The following is a 17796-nucleotide window of genomic DNA, read 5'->3' as shown; positions in this document are numbered from 1 at the left end:
AGGGCGGCTTTCGCACTTTGCAAGGGAGTTATAATCCCATCACGGACTGAAAGATGAAAACAATGAGGCTATTCATCAACCGGCCCCCCAGCGTGGCGGAGGCTGGGTCAGGGTGCCAGGCAGACCCGCAGTGCCAGCGGGAGAGCCCGACGTGCTTTGTACACGCTACAGAGAGGAATCACTTCGCCCATTAGTGAAATGCAGCCACCTCTGGGGTGGAAGGTGGCAGCTGCTTAGCACGGCACAGCAACACTGCGACTGCAGGGTGATTTCGGGGAGCAAACGTCTGGGGGGAGGGAGGGTTTGGCCAGGACATGGGCTGACGCCCCCTGCTGCCCCCCAGCACTCCCCACAGCCCCCCATTCCTCACGCCCCCCCCCACATTCCCCCTCTCCACAGCGCGGCGCCCCCCACTGGTTTCTCACCACTCCCCACAGTGCCCCCCAATGCTCCCCTGCTGTGCAGTGCCCCCCGCTGACCCCACACTCCCCGGGGCATGGAACCCACCCAGTACCCCACTGACCCCCCACCCAGCCCCCCGAGTGCTGCCTTCAGGGCAGGGCACCCCCATTGGAGCCCCACGGGTGGCAGCACCGGGGCACAGGGGGTCAGCGCCCCCCAGGGCCAGGTGGGGCCCCGGGCTCAGCCCTGACAAGGGCAGAGCCTCCCCCCTCCTGGGCCCCCCCACATCGCCCCAGCCCCTCAACCGCCTGCGCCCCCGGAGGGAGAGTCAGGGGGGCAGGACCCAGACGCCCCTGGTGCAGCTTTTCGGGGGGTGGGGGGGCTATTACAAATGGCAGGAATTGAAGCACACACCCCCCCCACCCTGCAGATGCCCATGTTCCTCCCCCGGCTGCTGGGGGGGGGGGGGCAGCCTCGGTTTCCTGGAACCACCTGTGACTCACGCAGGCACCAGCTCAGCCGTTTTCCTGTTTACCTCTGACGCCGGGCACGGCTCCACTCCACGGCCCAGGATATTACTCAGCACCAGGGCTGGCTCCCTGGCAGGGCAGCCCTCTGCCTGGCCCCCCCCGGGAACTCCCTCGCCCCGGCCTGCCCCGCTCCCCGAGGGGCGAGCGCCAGCCTGTGGCATGGACACCTCCGCTCTGGCGCCTGCCCGCCGGACGGCAGCTGCGGCCCCACCCTGCTTCCCAGGAACGGGCGTGGGAGCCGACGGTGGAGCATGTCCCGGGGTGCAGGATGCTGGGCCCAGCCCCGAGGGGCACCCGGGCGTTCGCAGCCCTTCGTGTTTAACACAGGGCTTAATGGGGGGGCAGGGAGGTGTTCACACTCACTCAAGCAAAGGAGAGAACCTGACGGGCTTAAAGGTAGGTCCTGCTATATTTACAGAGGGAGATAACGGGGGCCCTATTTCCCAACCCCCTCCCCCAGTTCTAATTAGTACCCGCAGGGGGCTCTGCCCCAGAGCAAATGGGCTTCAGGTAGGTCCCACTGTACATACAGCGTTCCAGGGCCTGTGGGAACCGTCTCCTTGAGGGAGGGAGCAGGTCTGAGAATGGACACAATTCGTGTCACAGCTGGCCTGCCGTTCTCTCCTGGGGGCTCCCCTTCGCCTTGGAAGCTGGGAGCTTCTGATTTTCATCCGGCAGAGAGTCCCCAAGGGGAGGCAAGCGGGTGGGGGTGAGTTATCCCCATGTCACAGACAGGGAAACTGAGGCACCAGGCAGGCAAGTAAGTGGCTTGTCCGCAGTCACTCAACAAACCAGCGGCAGAGGCAGGACTAGAACCCTGGCCTCCTGGCTCCCAGGCCTGTGCGCTGCCCCCGAGACCCCTGCAGCTCTTGGCCGCAAAGCCTGTCCCCATGCGCACGGCCACGGGGATTTCCGCTGCCCCAGCCGCTTGCGAGACGCCTCCCGGCAGCGGCTGGTTTCAAGGCTCTCGCAGCACAACCCCGCCAGCCCCCAGCTAACCCCCTCCCCGGGCAGCCCCCTCTCCCGGCCTCCCCAAGTGCCATTTCTCGGTCCCCTCCGGCCGCGGCCCGCCCCGGCCAGCTGCCCACAGTGTACGGTGCCCAGCGACCCCCTAACGCAGACAAGCTAGGCCCCGGGCGCACTCAGCCCATTGCGGCGGGCGGTTTGGGAACGGGCCGGGGCCAATCCGCTGCCACCCAGCGCCTCGATCCCCCGCGTGGCTCTGCCCCGAGCCACTCATGCCAACGGCGCCTGGCATTGCAAAGCCGCGTTCCTCCCCCTTGTAACTAATCCACCCTTCCCCCTGTCACAGGGGAAACTGAGGCACAGGCGGGGCGAGCAGCATGCCTTCCCCCTGCTTGCTGCTCCAGGGGGTCTGACCCCCAGCCACGCTGCCCCTTTCTAAGGTCAGCCAGGACTTGGCGTCTCTACGCCCGGCCCCCCGCCTTAGCTCCCCCCAGCGGCCCCGCGGGAGCGGAGCAGAGCCCCCCGGCCCCAACCGGAGGCCCCGCAGAGCCCATGTTTCACCTCGGAGGGGTCCGTCGGGTCTCCCGGGGCACTGGCTCCTCACGCCACCCTGGCTGCGGGCGGGCTGAGCAGAGCCGGGGGCCGGCGTGCTCCCAGCGTGCTCCCTGGAGAGCGTCTGGCTGGAAGTGCCTCAGTCCCGCAGCTCCGGCCCCGGCCCGTGATGCAATCAGGCGACGTGCACGCACTGGCTCGACAGCAACTGCACCCTCCCTCGCACGAGTCATCGCCGGGCCCTGAAAGCACGCCCGCCCGCCGGCCTGATTCACCGCCTCTGCCCTGCCGAGCCGCCCGGCCCCCGCCCGCAGCACGGCCTGCCTGGGGGTGAGCGGCCCGGCCCCCGCCAGGGCTCCGGCGCCGAGGGGATTCGGGCGCTCGGGACTGGGCTGAGCGAGGAGCGGGGCTGGGCCGGGGGCGGCAGGCCTGGAGCGAGGGGGTGCAGGGTTCTGCAATTACCCCTGGCCCTTGCTGCCCGTCACCGCAGGGGCCCCCCACTATCTAGCCAATCCCCCCTCCCTTCAGCGAAGGGAAAGGACCCTCTGCTCCCGTCCGGACCCCCCCATGCTGAGCCCCTCCGCCCCTGGTTCTGTTTGTAACGTTGCAAACCTCTCGGCCCCTCAACCAGCCGCCTTCCCCAACGCCCCAGCCAGCCCCCGACCCCTCGCTCCCTCCCCACAGATCAAGCCCTCCTCACGCGCCCCATCCTCTCTGCAGGCCTCAGCCGCAGGCCTCGTGGGAACCGAGCCGGGCTGCGGCAGCAGCTCCCCCAGCCCAGCCTCAGACCCCAGCACGCAACGCGTGTGTCTCTACCCCACTATGGACGCAGGGGGGCAGCAAAGCAGAGGGGCACAGGACTCCTGGGGCTCAGGAGATCCCAGATCTATTCCAGTCACTAGCATGACTATGTGCCTCAGTTTACCCACCCATAAACCACTGACCCAGCACGGGGGGGAGGAGGGGGGCTGAGGAAGGAGCAGCTATTCTCGGGATTCTCCCCCGCCCCGGCCCCACTGCTCAGTTCTGGGAAGCCGTCCCAGATTAGCCCTGGCGTGGCTTCCCGCTCCGGGCGGCTCAGATAACCGTGGGCCGGGAGCGGCCGCGGGGGCGGGAGGGCAAACTCCCAAACCCGGCAGCACCAGGGAAGTGACTCATCGCAGGCTGCGGGGCAGGGAGGGAGGCGGGGCCGCCGCTCGTGCGAGTTAACGGGCGGGAACGGCACCTGGGCACCCAGGGTCCCGCGCCGCGCCCGTCCCTCGGCGCCGTGGCGAGTGCCCGTGGGACAGTCTGCCAGACGGGCAACGCGGGCGCGGGTTGGGTTCTCAGGCGTGCAGGGAGGGGGGCGAGCAGTCGGAGCAGGGGCGCTGGGAGTCAGGACTCCTGGGTTCTCGCCCCAGCTCCGCCACTGACTCACTGGGCGACTGCGGGGTCTGAGGCCCTGGGCCTCAGTTTCCCCATCTGTAGCCAAGGGAGGATCCGGGCACCGGGCAGCTCCCCCCCTGGGCTTGTTCGACGGCAGACGCCAGGATCCCGCGCTAAGCAGCCAGGAGACAGATGCCCCTCGCCGTGCGCCCCAGGGGACCGGGCCCAGCAGCCCCCAGAGCAGCCTCTCCCCAGGGACCAGGAAGCCAACCGGCCAGGCTGGGGAACGGGCAGCCCTGGGGTCTGTACAGACCCGGCACGGCGAGGCCCGATGCTGAGCCCTGGCACCGAGCGGGCACCACAACACCAGAGGCAAATGGCTCCAGCCAATTATCCCTGCCCTCGTCAAACGCTCCCCGCAGCTTCGGTCCTGCCCAGCCCAGGCAGCCTCCTGGGCTACCAGAGGAGGGCGCTGGGCCGTTTCCCTGCCCGTTGGTCACACTCCCTCCGGGCAATGGGGCCGGTCGCATGGTGCCAGCCATCCAGACACGGCCAAGAGCCAGGCGGGCGTCCTGGGGTCCCCCAGCCTGAACGCTGGAGGCAGGACTGGGTGTGACACCCTGTGGGTGACAGGGGGCCCCCAATCCAGGTGCCAGGTTTCCAAGACGCCACGGAACCCACCTGGCTGCGGGATGAGCTCTGTCTCTTTAGGGAGGGTGCTGCTCGGACCCCTGGAGCCCAGAGATCTCGTCATCCCGCCAGGCAAAGGGGAGGCAGATCCCAGTGCCCTGGGTCGGGATCTCACAGTAACTTCGAGAGGGGGGATGGATTTTTCGCACGGACACGGCCCAGGGGTTGGGGACCAACTACACAGGGGGTGGGTGACATGCAGGATCCCTTTACGTCCCCGCCTCAGCAGGACCCCGCCGAGGCCGGTGGATGGGGGATGCCAGTCGCTGACCCCAGGCTGGGGAGCCGCACCAGGGCACTAAGCGGAAGGCGAGCCTGGGGTCAGGGAGAGACTTGGAAACGCTGCCCCGGGATAGAAGCTGGGCTACTGCTGTTACGTCTCTCAGCGACGCTGGTGGGAAACCTCGGGGGACAGGAGTTGGCCCTGACGGGGAATCCCACATAAAGGTGTAACGTGCGTCTGGGGAAAGCTTTTGCACATGCTGAGAGGGGTAACTGAGAACACAGCCTGTGTTAAGAGGCCCTCTGGCAGGACTGCTTCTCAGCCGAGACCTGTAAACAGGCACGAAGCTCGTCACAGCAGAGAAACCATATCGAACCCGGTCTGCTGTGTGGAAGGGGAAACCGAGGCACACCACCTGATAGCCCCACTGGCTAAATGCCAAGACACCCACACACTAGAAATGCTTTCCAGCAACCCAGAGAAGGCACCCGGCCGTCGCCCTAGCCAGTGACCAAGCAGGGAGATGTGACACCCTGTGTCTGAAAACAACCCCCCCAAAACCCCATATTCACCCGTCATGTCATTAGAGTCTGTTTGGTACAAACTAGGCCTCGTGGGGCGTCATTTTAAAAGTCTTGATCTGCCGAACATGAATATCCCGCAGGACTGTATGTGCTACCGACATAAACGTTGTGGCAAACGCTGCCAGAACGTGGTGCAAGGCGGGAAACTCCCACAGCGCTGGCGGGCCGGCATTACGACTCGCTATCGCTCACCCCTTCAGAAACAGATTCTGCCACTGGGGACTGTTTGCGGCAGAGGCTTCGCTGTTGGAAGCACGTTCGCGATGGGGCTGGACGGAGCAATGCGGCCGGCCCGACAGGACACAAGCCCCATGGTTCCAGCTCGCTGGACTGTAAAAGGGGGAGCGAGACGCCATTGCTTGGCTTCTCTCCCCCCAACTCAGCGCCTGAAGGGGCAACTGGGAGACGAACAGACTTTGCAAGGCGGGAGGGAAGGCTGCCCAGCCAGCGTTTAAGAAACTGCTTGTACCATCTAACAAGGTTGAGACGCTGCTAATTCAAGAGCTTGTCAGTGTATGGAACTTCGCCTGCGATCTCATGTTTATTTCATTTGGTAACTACTTCTAATCTCCCTCCACTTCCCCTTGTGATCACTGAAAAGCTGCTTTTCCCGTAGTTAATAAACTTGTCCAATGTTTTATCCCAAGCTGCGTGTCCCAGAGCCAAGTGTTTAGACAAGCGGCTGTTACAGCAGCTGGTGCATGTTCCCTCTGCCTTGAGGGAAGGGCGGCTGGGCTGATAATTGCCCCTGGAGTGTGGAGGGGGCTATTTCTCCCCTTCCCCCGGCACACACAGCAACCTGGCTGGCTCAGGACCAGACACCGGCCGATGCCGAACAACACAGAACCGCCTCCATGCAGAGCTGGGCCACTGCCTCTCAGCCCCGACCCGCAGCCCCCTGGGCTCTCTCCCCACACACAGCTCCGCCGACGCCCCTCAGCCCCGACCCGCAGCCCGCCTGCCATTCCAGCCCTTAGCCCACATGGCCCGTCGTGGCCCCAGGGATACACACAGTCGGGGACTAGGGCTGGGCCCATGTTTCCTGCAAGGGTCAGATGCCGAGGGTGGCCAGTGACCGGCCAGGCCAGGGCGCCGGGCAGGGCAGGGGGGGCGGAGGGGCAGTGGGGCGGGGTGCCCGAACCAGGACTCTCTGGACGATACCTGCCCTCGATGACTGTGATGACGTCGTTCATCTGGATGTGCAGCTTGTCCGGCTCGTCCACGTCCTGCAGGGCCCTCATGTCCGTGGGCTGGGCCTGGGGGGCAGAGAGAGCGGGGGAGAGTGAGGGCTGGTGGCACCAGGGACCCCCCAGAGCCGAGCCAGGCCCCCGCCTGACAGCTGGGCCTGAACCACTGCCCCGAGTCGGAGCTGACAGCGGGAGCCTCTGCCCAGACGGGTCCGAAGGCAGCCAAGGTGGATCCCTGGGCCCGGCCCGTGGGCCGGACTCAGCCGTTGGCCCCGTGGCCAGGCTGGTAACTTGCCAGGAACATGCCAGCTGCAGCGGACTCGCAGCAATGGAGCAAACTGCCCCCGGCAGCCCGGAGCCACGTGGCACAACCGCCTCCCGCCCCCCGCTGCCATCTGCACGGGGCCCAGCCGCCCGCTGACTCTCAGGCCTCTCCCACGGCCAGAGCCCCCCCAGGGGGGCAGATGAGGCCCCAATGGTGAGCAAGCGCCCTGCTCTCACCACCAGGCAGCGCTGCCTGGCCAGAGCCGGATCTCAGCACCGCACTGAGCAGAAGGGGGAGCGTCTCCCGGTGCCCATGAGCCGGGCACAGCCCAGGCCCCGCCACAGGGCCGGGCGCACGGGAGAGCCGAGGTGGCCCCCGGGGAGGGGGGGGGGGCCACAGAGCTCACGCCCAAGTCCAGTCCCTGCCCCACCAGGGCGCCGGGTGGCGAAGGCCAGGTGGGCAACACAGCCCAGCCGCAGCTGGGCAATGCCGGGTCCCAGCGTGCAACGCTCCCCAGGCCTCCCCCGGCCTCCCCCGGCGCCAGTCGCATCTCCCCAGCTCCGCAGAGCTCCCGGGCGGCCCACGGGCCCCCCACTGCACCCGGACACCCCTGGAAACCAACAGGCAGCAGCGTGGAACCCCGGCAGAGATGGGATTTGCAGGGGCTCGGTGTCTGGCGCAGGCTGGGCCGCATGGCACCGGTGGGGGCATCGCCCCACGCTCAGCAGGGCCGGCCGGCGCCCCCTCCCCACCCACCTCCAGCAGGAAGTCGCGCAGGGCCACGAAGGTGGGCCGGTCCTCGGGCTTACGGGCCCAGCACTGCAGCATGACGTTGTAGATGTCCTGGGGGCAGTCCTCGGGCCGCGCCAGCCGCTCGTTCTCCTTGTCGATCTTGTGCAGGATCTGCGGGCACGGACGGACGGCAGACGCCGCGGTCAGGCTCCCGGCGGGGAGGGGCCAGGCCTGGCAGGGGGGAGGTGCCAGCACGGAGGGGGCCGGGCAGGGGGCAGGAGCCGGGGCAGGAAGGCACCCGGGCTGGAGGGGGTCAGATGGGTGCGGCTGGGCGGGGGCCAGGCAGGGGGGTTCATTGCACAAGGGCCAGCCTCCCCATTGCGCTCACGGCCCGGCCCAGGAGACCCGGGTTCAACCCCTGATCTAGCTCACGGGCGAAAACCCACCTGGTGGGTCCCGGCCCATTCCCATCTGGGGGGCTTCTGCACCAGGGCTGGGAGAGGAGAGGGTCAGGGGTCGGGAGTGAGGGGCACCGGCGGAGCCGAGGGGGAGCCGGGGGCTGCGGGTCGGGAGTGAGGGGCACCGGTGGAGCTGGGCGTTGGCACTTGCAGGCCGTTTCCCGGCGGGCTCCCTCGGGGTGCTGCGTGCGCCGCCAGGGGAGAGGGGTCCCCTGAAAAACTCCCTGGGACCCCCAGACCCTGACGCATCCCCCTCCCCTGCTCTGCCCCCGCCACTTCCTCCGGCTCTGCCCGGGGCCGGCCCCGCAAGTCGCCTTCCCCCGAGGGCCCGGCCAGGGGAGCGCAGCTGGGCACGGAACCCAAGAGTCCTGGCTCCCAGCCCCGCTCCCCCTTCCCCCCCGGGCCCCGCGGGCACCTGGCTGCCGCTGAGGCCGACCCACGGCTCCTGCCCGCAGGTGAACGTCTCCCACAGCGTCACCCCGAACATCCAGGTGTCGCTAGCGTGCGAGAAGGTCCGCGTCTTCAGGCTCTCCGGGGCACACCTGGCCGAGAGACGGGCTTGTGGGGTTACTGATGCCCGCCAGCCCCCCACCCAGCCCCACGCCCAGCCCCACACCCAGGGCCCGGGGCCCCCGCCAGCTGCAGCCAGGAGGCCACTTCCTTCTCCCTCCCTCCTAGGAAGGGCCGGGAAGGACAGGGCCGCCCCAGGAAGTCTCCACCCCAGAGACAGCCGCTCTCGCTGCCCCTTCCCTGCCGCCTGGGGGCAGAGACTCACTGGCCGGGCACCACGAGGGCCAGCGCCTCGGCTTCTCGGCCTTCCCCGCGTCCGGCTGGAGCGCCCGGCCCCGCTCACCAGGCGAAGGGCACCTTGCGGTGCTCCTGCATGACGTAGTGCTCGGCGTTGCTGGGCAGGGCCCGCATCAGGCCGAAGTCGCCGATCTTCACCAGGTCGCTGGAGGCCAGCAGGATGTTGCGGGCGGCCAGGTCGCGGTGGATGAAGCGCTTGGACTCCAGGTAGGCCATGCCCTGGGCGATCTGGATGGCGTACTGGCACAGCGTGGAGATGAGGAAATGGCCCTGGTTCTTCCGCAGACGGTCCAGCAGCGAGCCCAGCGGGGCCAGCTCCGTCACCTGGGCACAGGGGAGGAGAGTCTGGCCCCAACCATGGAGAGCGGCGTGGGGCGATCCGTGGGGCTGGGCTCCGGTCCTCAGACAGCTCACAGGGAGCCTGCCCTGCGGTGCCATGGGGCTCTGCGCCCACGCGCCCTGGAGGAGCCAGTTCTCAGCCCCGGCGCCCTCCTCAAATCTCTGCCTGCCCCCAGCCGGCCATCCCCTCGGGGCTGGGCCGCACCGGGCTGAAACCCCCAGGCCCCGCACTCACCATCTTCATGGGGGGGGTGAGCACCACGCCGTAGAGCCGGATCAGGTTGGGGTGGTCCAGCGAGTGCATGGCGTTCACCTCGCGGATGAAATCGTCCAGCGCCTCCGGCTGGCTCAGCACGTCCGTCTTGAGACACTTCACGGCCACGCTGAGCTGGGGCGGGGACAGGCACGTAAGGTCCCGCCTCGGGGGGGGCGCAGCGGCTGGCACGCGGGGTGTGGGAGGGGGTCAGCTGTGCCAGCCCCCAGCCCCAGGGAGGGGGCCAGGCCGTGGGGCTCCGAGGGAGGCTGCCAAACGTCCCCCGGCTACGCCCCAGCAAAGGGCGAACGCAGCCCCAGCCGGGCCGTCCTGCGCGATTCCCGTCTCCCGCTGGCCCCTTACCGTCTTGCCAGTGGGCGCCTCCCACTCGCCGCGCCGCACCACACCGAAGGAGCCGTCGCCCAGCTTCTCGAAGAGCGTCAGGTCCTGCTCGCTGACCAGGCAGGTCAGGGCCTGCTGCCCCTCCTCGGCGGGCGGCGGGGTGGCCGGCTTGCGGAAGGTGCTCTGGGGCTGGGGCTGGAACTCTGCCTCGGGGCGCTTCCCGCTGAACACCTGCGAGGACGGACAGGCGGCCGGCGTGGGTCACGGGGGCTCTGACTCTCCCCCCTGCTCCGGGCCTCAGTTTCCCCACCTGTAACGGTGGCACGGGCCCTGCCTTTGTAAAGGGCGGCTGGGGCAAAGGGGGGTGCCCAGGGCCTGGCGCCCATTCTGATTTTTACAGCTCCCGCCACCGCTTGCCGGCATCATTCGATGCCCGGCTGGCAGGGAGGTGGTGCTCGCTGGTGTCCAGGCCCTGGCGCATGCCCTGATCCCACCGTGGCAGGGACTGCGCCTCGCTGGGCGTCAGGCACAGCCCGGGGCCGCGCCAGCCGGTACTAGGGACGTGCGGCCGAGGGCAGCGTGAGCGGTGTCTAGGCACAGCGCTGGCCGAGACGCCCCCGGGGAGCCGCCAGACTCTCCATCTGCAGCGTGCCAGGCAGTGATGCATGTTCAGCTGATTAACACTTCATTGGCTTCCTGGGAAACAGACAAATCATCAGGGAAGGCATTTCCTGCCTGCCCGTGGGCAGAGGGCGGCGCACTCCCTAGCTTCCCGGGAAGCAGCCGCGCCATGGCTGGGGAGAGCCGGCCCCAGCCAGCCCCTGAACTGACTCTGCAAACCAAAGCGATCGCCGCCCGATCCTGTCAACCCGCGACCCCCGGGAGCGATGCACCGTGACGTCGCCGTCGGTTTCCCGCAGCCCCCGGCCCAGGCTGGGACACGGGCAACGGCGAGGGCCGAGGAAACCCTGCGTGGGAGGCAGCAGATGGTGCTGGGAACTAAAGCTGTGGGGCCAAATATCTGCCCTGCCCGACAGGGTGGCGCCGGTGCGTGTGGGGCACGGGGGTCTCGTACGTGGGTCAGTCGCAACTCCCTGGGACAATGGGGTGGCAGTATCCCCTGGCCGGCCAGCGCTGACCTACATTCCTCCTGCCACATGCTTGGGGCTGCCCCCCCTGCCCCGCGTGGGGCACACAGCTGTGACGACAGGAGCAGGCGGCATGGCTGAGCAGGGGGCAGGATCTCCCGCTCGTCCCTCTGCAGTCAGGGGCTGCTCCAAGCCTGGGTCCCCATTCGGGAAACGGAGCCGCAGGTGCCGGGGCGCTAGGCAACGCCCGTGGCGCTGGGCTGGGTGCTCAGCGGTGCCTGCTCCGGGTCCCGCTCGCTCTGGCCCCCCCCCGGGGGGTGCCCCGCCCCCGCCATTACCTTGGTCATCCACGACTTCCGCTTGCACGTGGCTTTCCTGCGCTTCACGGCTTCCCACAGCCGCCGCTGGCCTGCAGAGGCAAACGGACGGTCAAGGCGCTCGCCCGCCAGCTCCGGGGGGTGTGAGGCCCCCACCCCACCCCACCAGGGGCCCCCCCACCGCCCTACTGGGGAGAAGTCAACCCGACAATAACCAGCCGGGAGCCCTGCCGCGCGCTCCCAACGGCAAAGCCCAGTGACGGGGGGCGGGCAGGGACCGGCAGGGGCGCCGGCGGGGGGCGGGCAGGGAGGGCAGAACTCAGACGCACCGGGCCGGCCCAGGCCGATCTTCTCCAGGTCCTCATTTTTGACGTAGTCGAAGTGCGAGAGGCGGGTGACGTTGAGGTCGTCGCGGATGCGCAGGAAGTACTGCTGCAGCTGGACCTCGGCCAGCAGCTCCAGGAGCCAGTCTGTGCCCTCGTCCGACTGCATGCCACAGCTCAGCGTCTGCACAGACCAGCCACGGCAGGGTTAGGGCGACGGCCGCCCCCCAACCCTCCCCTTCCCGCCCGCCAGATGGAGGCGTCGCTAGTGTATTGCTAGCTCAGAGGCGTCATAGCCCCCGTACGGCTCACAGCGACTGGAGAGTCTCCGCTAGTGCCGATGGCAAGAAGCAGCGGCCCCGAGCTGATCACGGCGGCAGTGGCCATGTCGCTGGGCAGCCGGGGATGGTCTAGCTGGACTGGGCCGTGCCACGTGCCGGGCCCCACCCAGGATGGGCAGAGTGTGTGTGTGTGTGTGTGTGTGTATGAGAGAGAGACGGCTTTTTGCTATTCTGACATTCCCAATAAACGCGGTGCGTTGCCTGCTCCCCCTCAGTAAGTCCCTGCTTCTCTTTCCTTTTCCAAGTGTAACAAGATTTCACAGAACCAAACCCCACGGCGCACGACTGCCCAGGGCCTTTGCACCTCCCAGATGTGGCCCAGCTGTTGGGGTCAGCGGCCCCGTCTGGGTCCACGGCCCGGCAGTGCCCAGCACAAAAGCCCGTGCCCTGGCCCGACGGGCGCCATCCACCTGGTGCCAGATGCTGCTGCCTCCTTCCCAGGCAGGTGCCAACTTGGGCAGCTGGGAGACCCGGCGCTAGAGTAATGAGAGCTGCCCACCTACCGGGCACAGCCAGGACCCCCCACCACACAGAGCCCCAGGGATCAGCCAGGCACCAGCCGGGCACTGCACCCCCTGCGCCCCACCCTCTAATGTAATGCAGCAGCCATGCCCCCCCAGCCATGTGCTCACACCCAAGCCTGTTGCATGCTGGGAGCTGCTGCAGACCTCCCCAGTAACCCCCCCAATGCCCTGGGATGGCACAGGAGCATGGAGCTCGTCCAGGCCAGCCACTGTCACAGCTGCAGCGCCAGCCCGTGCCCCGCAGCGCTCAGAGCTGTCTCAGGCAGGCCGGGAGGGGGAGAGAGTGGGGACCACGCAGCAGGGAGCGTTTCAGAGACTGGAAACGGCTCCTGCCCCCCCCCCCCGGCTGCAGGGTGCCAGAGGGCAGAGCAGCGGGGCAGGGGCCCAGAGCCTCCACCTTGCACGCACCTCCCACAGCCCCTGCCCCACAAGCAAAGCCCTGGTTATCCACAGCACAGAGAGAGAGACAAAAGCGGCAGGGTGCCAGGCACCGCCAACACGCCGCACCCCAGCCAGATGCGGGCAGATCCACGTACCCATGGCCACGTTCACACCATGGGAAAACTGAAACCGGCAGGTCTGGGTCATAAAACGGAGCATGTGCCCCCCATCCCACGAGGCCTGGGCACGGGTGTGGGCACAGACACGTCCCTCGTGCCCTGCTCCGCAGACAGGCCTGTCTGTCCGGAACTGGCTCCAGCCCCGTCCCCCACCTGGCTGCGTCTCCACATGGCAGGACCCACCCTGTTGCGGCCCACGAGGCTGTGTGGGGCCGTGGCTCCCGGGCGGTGCTGCCTCTTCATCTTTATGGAATGGGCCAAGGTGCCCCCGGCGCCCCCCCCGGCCGTCACAACCCAGGGCTAGGGCAGCACCCAGTTGGGTGTCCCTTCCCCGCCCTATGGGGACGCACCAAGCGCTCCGGCAGCCCGGCTGTGCGGATCCACACCGGGCACCGAGACCCCACCCCCACCAGGCCGCCCGCCAGTCCCGGAGCTCGGCTGCCCTGCGGCCAGTGTGCTGGGCAGAGCCCTTCGCCGACTGACGCCTCGGCGCGGCCCCCCCTTCTCACCTGCCACTCCCTTGGCCCACCCGGCAGCCGTACCGAGGGGGGGGCTAGACACTTCCCATGGCAACCCATGGGAGTCGGGTGCCTCCTGCGGATCTGCCCCGTCCAGGGTCTATCGCCCCCGTTCCATTTCCAGACGTGCCGCCGCCCACGCTGCCCTTCGCGCCACCCCCCAGCCCCAGCCACGCGGCTCCACGGAGACGCCCCCACCCAGCTGGGTGCGGCTCGGCCTGGCCGCGTGTCCTGGCTCCCCTGGCTGGGAGCTTCCAGAGCGTGACCCCCCCCCCTGCCTCCGGCTCCTCCACCGACCTCACTGCCACCTCTCGGGGTAACCCCTGCCGCCGGGAGAGCCCCTCCTGGGGGTGCAGGCAGCGCCGCATAACCATGGCCTCCCACCGCAAGGTCTTTGGGCAGGGCCCCGGGGGGTCTGCACAGCGCCTGGCGCCATGGGGGCTGGGCCACATGGCCATACAGCGACCGACACGCAGAGACAGGGAGCCCACTGCCCCACGGTTGACCCCTCCCGTGGGGGCCAGCCCCCCCGCCCTGGGACCCCCCCCACTCTGTTTGCAGCACTGCCAGTCCAAGCCCCTACCGCAGCCCCCGCCCCAGGCCAGCCCGGGGGCTCCGTCTCCAGAGCGCTTGGGTTACGGCCGACAATTAAAATTCCCCGCAGCATAGTCTGCTCTAAAAATACGGAGGGTGGGCGCGGCTGGCAGCCGGCGGGGCACGGGCCAGGCCAGGCGGGAGCTGGGTGGCCCAGCTCCCGTGGGGGGAGGGGGGCAGTCACCCCATTGCCAAGCCGGGATGCGGCCCAACACGCGTGCTGAGAGGCAAGGAGCCGCGGAGCGCCAAGGCCGGTGCAGGGCTCCCTGCGGCCAGCGGGGCTATGGAAGAGCTAGGGGGGAAGGGGGGGGTGCCCGAGCTCTTCTCCTGCGAGGGGGAGGGTCTAGGCTCTGGGCAGCGTCAGAGCTGGTGGGCAGGCAGTGCTGTGTGCCATCCCAGCCCAACACCCCTCCCAGCCCCCAAGCCTGCCATGCCGCCCGCCGGGCTCGGCTCGCTCTCTGTGGCGGCCGGGACGGAGCAGCCCCGCGACGGCCGGGAGCTGCCAGAAGGGGCCGGATCCGGATCCGCCGTGTCGGGGGGGGGGGACTCGCCCGCGGGCACCGAGCCGAAATCGACTTACGCGATAGAGCCGGAAGCGGGCCAGGAACGGGAAGGAGCGGCGCAGCACCTCGAAGCGACGCATCTCGGCTCCGCCACGCCGGGCACCCCTGTTCTCTATGCCCCAGGCGCTGGCGAAAGGGGCACCCGCTCAGAGGAGAGCCGAGCCCACGGGCATTATGCGCTGGAGTTCCGGGCTGCAGTCCCTGGTCTCTAGCCAGAATAACAGGCTCCTGCCCGGCCAGAGGAGAATCTCAGAGGACCCCGTGTGGGATCATCCCAGTCAGCCCCTCAGGGGCTCTCCGTGGCTCTCCCCAGGCCAGGGGGGGGGGGGCAGCCTGCCACTGCCCTGCGGGCACGCATGCTCAGATCCGCCATCAAACCCCACCAGTGGATCAGTAACCGGGGGGAGCCAGGGCCGCCGGCTGGAGCGCAGCGTCGCGCCAAGGCCGAGTCTGACATCTGTGCTGTGGGGGCGCGAGCCATAATCTCCCTCCCCCCCCCCCCCACCGCCAGGCCTTTGATCCGCGCTTTAAAGGCTTCTCTGTCCAGAAAAACCAAACCCTCCCGGGCGACGCTCCCTGCAGCCGGCCCGCGGCGGAGCAGTTCTTCCTGGTGTCGCAGGCCGGACACTGCAGCGCTTGTCTGTGTGTGTTTGTCTTTCGCCCACCCCCCTTCTCCCCGGCCGCCAGCTTGGCTGGAACAGAGACTCGATGGGATTCGCAGGGACACTTCTTGATCGGCAGCCAAGAGGTCAGATTTAACTGCGGGCTGAGAGGCGGTTTCCGGTGGGCCTCTCGCTCAGGATTTCGCACAGCTCCAGCCTCCTGCGCTCTCGGCCGGCCCTCCTGCACCGCCCCGTCTTCGTCCCTCCGCCGCGCAGCGCCCCCAGATCGCCCAGCCGCTGGCTGCGCCAGGGCAGAGAAAACCTTGGTCTGCTCGCCGCGACCTGGATATCCGAGCCGCAGCATTCGCGTTCCCCGCAGGGTTTATCTTCGTTCGCGGCGGCCACGCTCTGTACCGCAGCTCGGCCACTCTCCACGCCCCGGGATCCCGGCTAGCCAAGATGACGGGGAGCCCGGACGCCTGGGTTTTATTCCTAATTCTTGTCCTCAGAAAAAGCTGCGTGCCTCAGTTTCCCCACCAGGAGAGAGCTATTAACCCCCCTCGCAGGCCACAATAGTCGTGTGCCTAAAGCACGTCGACCCGCCAAGGACAAGCGTCCGTGGGCCCAGATTCCCTGGTGTCCGGCACAGGTGAAGCACTATTAGCAGCTGGGGAGTTCCCCCACCGCCGGCACTGGATATCTGCCCATTGCAGCCTCACGCACCAGCCCGACGAGGTCTCTGGGAGCCCCTGGGCATCCACAGCCCGCCTCTGCCCGCACTGGCAGTGCCCCCCGGTGTCTGCCCGCAGACAGGGCTCTGCCGTACAGTGCAGCCGCCCCACACACAGGCTGAGCCGTGCATCTGTGGAGACGGGACCCACGCGCCAGCCTCCCCCAGCCGCTGGACTGACCGGGAGGGCCCAGCCGGGCAAGCAGCTGCTTTCAGGAGGTGCCTGCGGGCGGTTCATTCACAGGAATCCCCTCCCTCAGCAAGGCCCACGTGTGCCTTCACCCCAAGCGCCACCCACCTCACGCCGCCTCCAGGGACCGTCTCCTCCTTCGGCAGCCCAGGGACGCCCAGCTGGGACCTCGGCACCCCACCTAGGGCAGGAGGCTGGCCCCTGTGGGGCGGGACAGAGACTCTGCTGCGGCCCCCAGAGCTGGGCCCCAGGCCTGTGGCTGCCCTGGGAAAGCAGAGCTGGTGGGAGGAGGTCAAACAGCACCAAGGGGGGGGGGGGAACAAGAAGGGCCCAGAGCCCCCTACACCCAGGGCAGGATTGCACCTGGGACAGCTGCAGAGAATGGGGCACAAGCCAGCCCTGCCACCCCTGGGCCCGCACCTCCCCCAGCACCCTGCCCCATGGCGGGCTCCCGCAGCCACCAGCCAGCCAGGCCCAGCTGCGGGCACCCAGCAGCAGGCAGCAATGGGGATCTCGCAGGCTCTGCCTTGGGTCCCCCCCGGGAGCATAGCCGGGCCACCCCCAGGAACGTCGCCCTGGCCCCAGCCCTCGGCCGCGTGCTGGGCCGCAGCAGAGCGTTTCCTGCGCTCCCCCAGCGCACCGGCCAGACGGCTGGGCACGGGGCTGGGGCGTGCACGTCCCCGTCTCCCAGGCACGGCCTGTGACTGGCCCGGCCAAGCCGGGGAAGCAGGGCTGGCCCGGCCCCTAACACTGCGTCCTTGTCTGGCCCGAGGGCCCAGCTGCTCGCGCAGGAGAACAGCTGGACCGGGGAGCTCGCTGGTGCCGGGAGACAGAAGAGCCCGTGACACGTCCAGCCCCCCGGCCTGCCCTGCCCTGCCCTCCTCGCCCCACAGCCCCCCTCGGCAGGGGCCCCGGGCCAGCATGCACGCAGTCCACACGGCTCCACATCAAACACCTGGCAGACTGCAGACCCCTCGGCCCACGTCCCCTGCCAGCACACTGGGGCATGGGGTCAGCATGGACTGGGGGGCCGCACCCCATGGGCCCCCCGCCCTGCTCCCCACAGCACAGCACCCCCGGCCCTATGTGAGCGTGCCGCCCGAGAGCCCCCAGCTCCACACGCCCCCTGGCTCCCAGCTGGTTTGCACCCACGGGCTTTCCCAGGGGCCGACCGTCTCAGGGCAGCTCCCCCACACCCAGCGCAGGACGGGGGGTGACGGGCACCTCCGAAGCGTGAGCCGAGCATCCGTGCGCACCCCGGGGGCCTCGGCCCACGTCTGGCCCGTGCTCCGCTGAGCTGGGGGAGGACACGCCACTCAGGATGCCTGAACTCGCTCTTTGACCTTGGGGGAGTCACTCGGCCTGAGCCCCAGCCCCCCTCCTCCAACCACTAGGCAAAACTCCCGCCCCGGGCAACCAGGGCCCGTCGCTTTGCAACAGACCCGAGCGAGCAAGTTCCCGCCAGCGTGAAGCGAAGACGAGCACGGAGAGGGCGTGGGGAGGGAAGGGGGTAGGCGGGTGGCATTGGAAGCCTCGCCCCGCCCGGTCGATGGCCCAGGGCCGGCACCTACCCACACTCCTCCCAGCACATGGCTGCAGCGGATCCAACGGCACCTGCGGGGGCAGCTGGGAGCCCGCCAATGCTGCGGGGCCGAGGCTGGGACCTCAGGGCGACCGCAGCGCTTCCTCCGTCCCAGCCTGACACGGTGCCGACCGGCGAGGGGCAGGGGAAACACACCCGCACGCCTCCT

General features: G+C 68.7%; 1 protein-coding gene across 7 annotated transcripts in view; it reads right to left on the bottom strand.

Annotated features, from left to right (window-relative positions):
* Positions 1-17796, bottom strand: part of TNK2 (tyrosine kinase non receptor 2) — a 45056-nt gene that overhangs the window by 10467 nt on the left and 16793 nt on the right. For 3 of the 7 annotated variants that reach the window (XM_067561083.1, XM_067561085.1, XM_067561090.1), the window contains exons 1-9: positions 14541-14742; positions 11430-11607; positions 11122-11192; positions 9717-9926; positions 9336-9488; positions 8808-9085; positions 8370-8496; positions 7521-7667; positions 6474-6568 (exon numbers count right to left, since the gene is read on the bottom strand). In XM_067561083.1, the coding sequence (XP_067417184.1) occupies positions 6474-6568; positions 7521-7667; positions 8370-8496; positions 8808-9085; positions 9336-9488; positions 9717-9926; positions 11122-11192; positions 11430-11607; positions 14541-14603 (1322 nt within the window). In that variant the 5' untranslated portion in view covers positions 14604-14742. Of the gene's footprint in view, positions 1-6473; positions 6569-7520; positions 7668-8369; positions 8497-8807; positions 9086-9335; positions 9489-9716; positions 9927-11121; positions 11193-11429; positions 11608-14540; positions 14754-17796 lie in introns of those variants that run through there. The other 4 variants (XM_067561086.1, XM_067561087.1, XM_067561088.1 and 1 more) reach the window with 3 other exon arrangements.

This window comes from Emydura macquarii, unplaced genomic scaffold, assembly GCF_026122565.2.
Source record: "Emydura macquarii macquarii isolate MOO-44397 ecotype Brisbane River unplaced genomic scaffold, CSIRO-AGI_Emac_v2 contig_2365, whole genome shotgun sequence".
Taxonomy (NCBI): Eukaryota; Metazoa; Chordata; order Testudines; family Chelidae; genus Emydura; species Emydura macquarii.
Note: the sequence above shows the minus strand (reverse complement) of the source record. Positions and strands in the feature narration are given on the sequence as shown.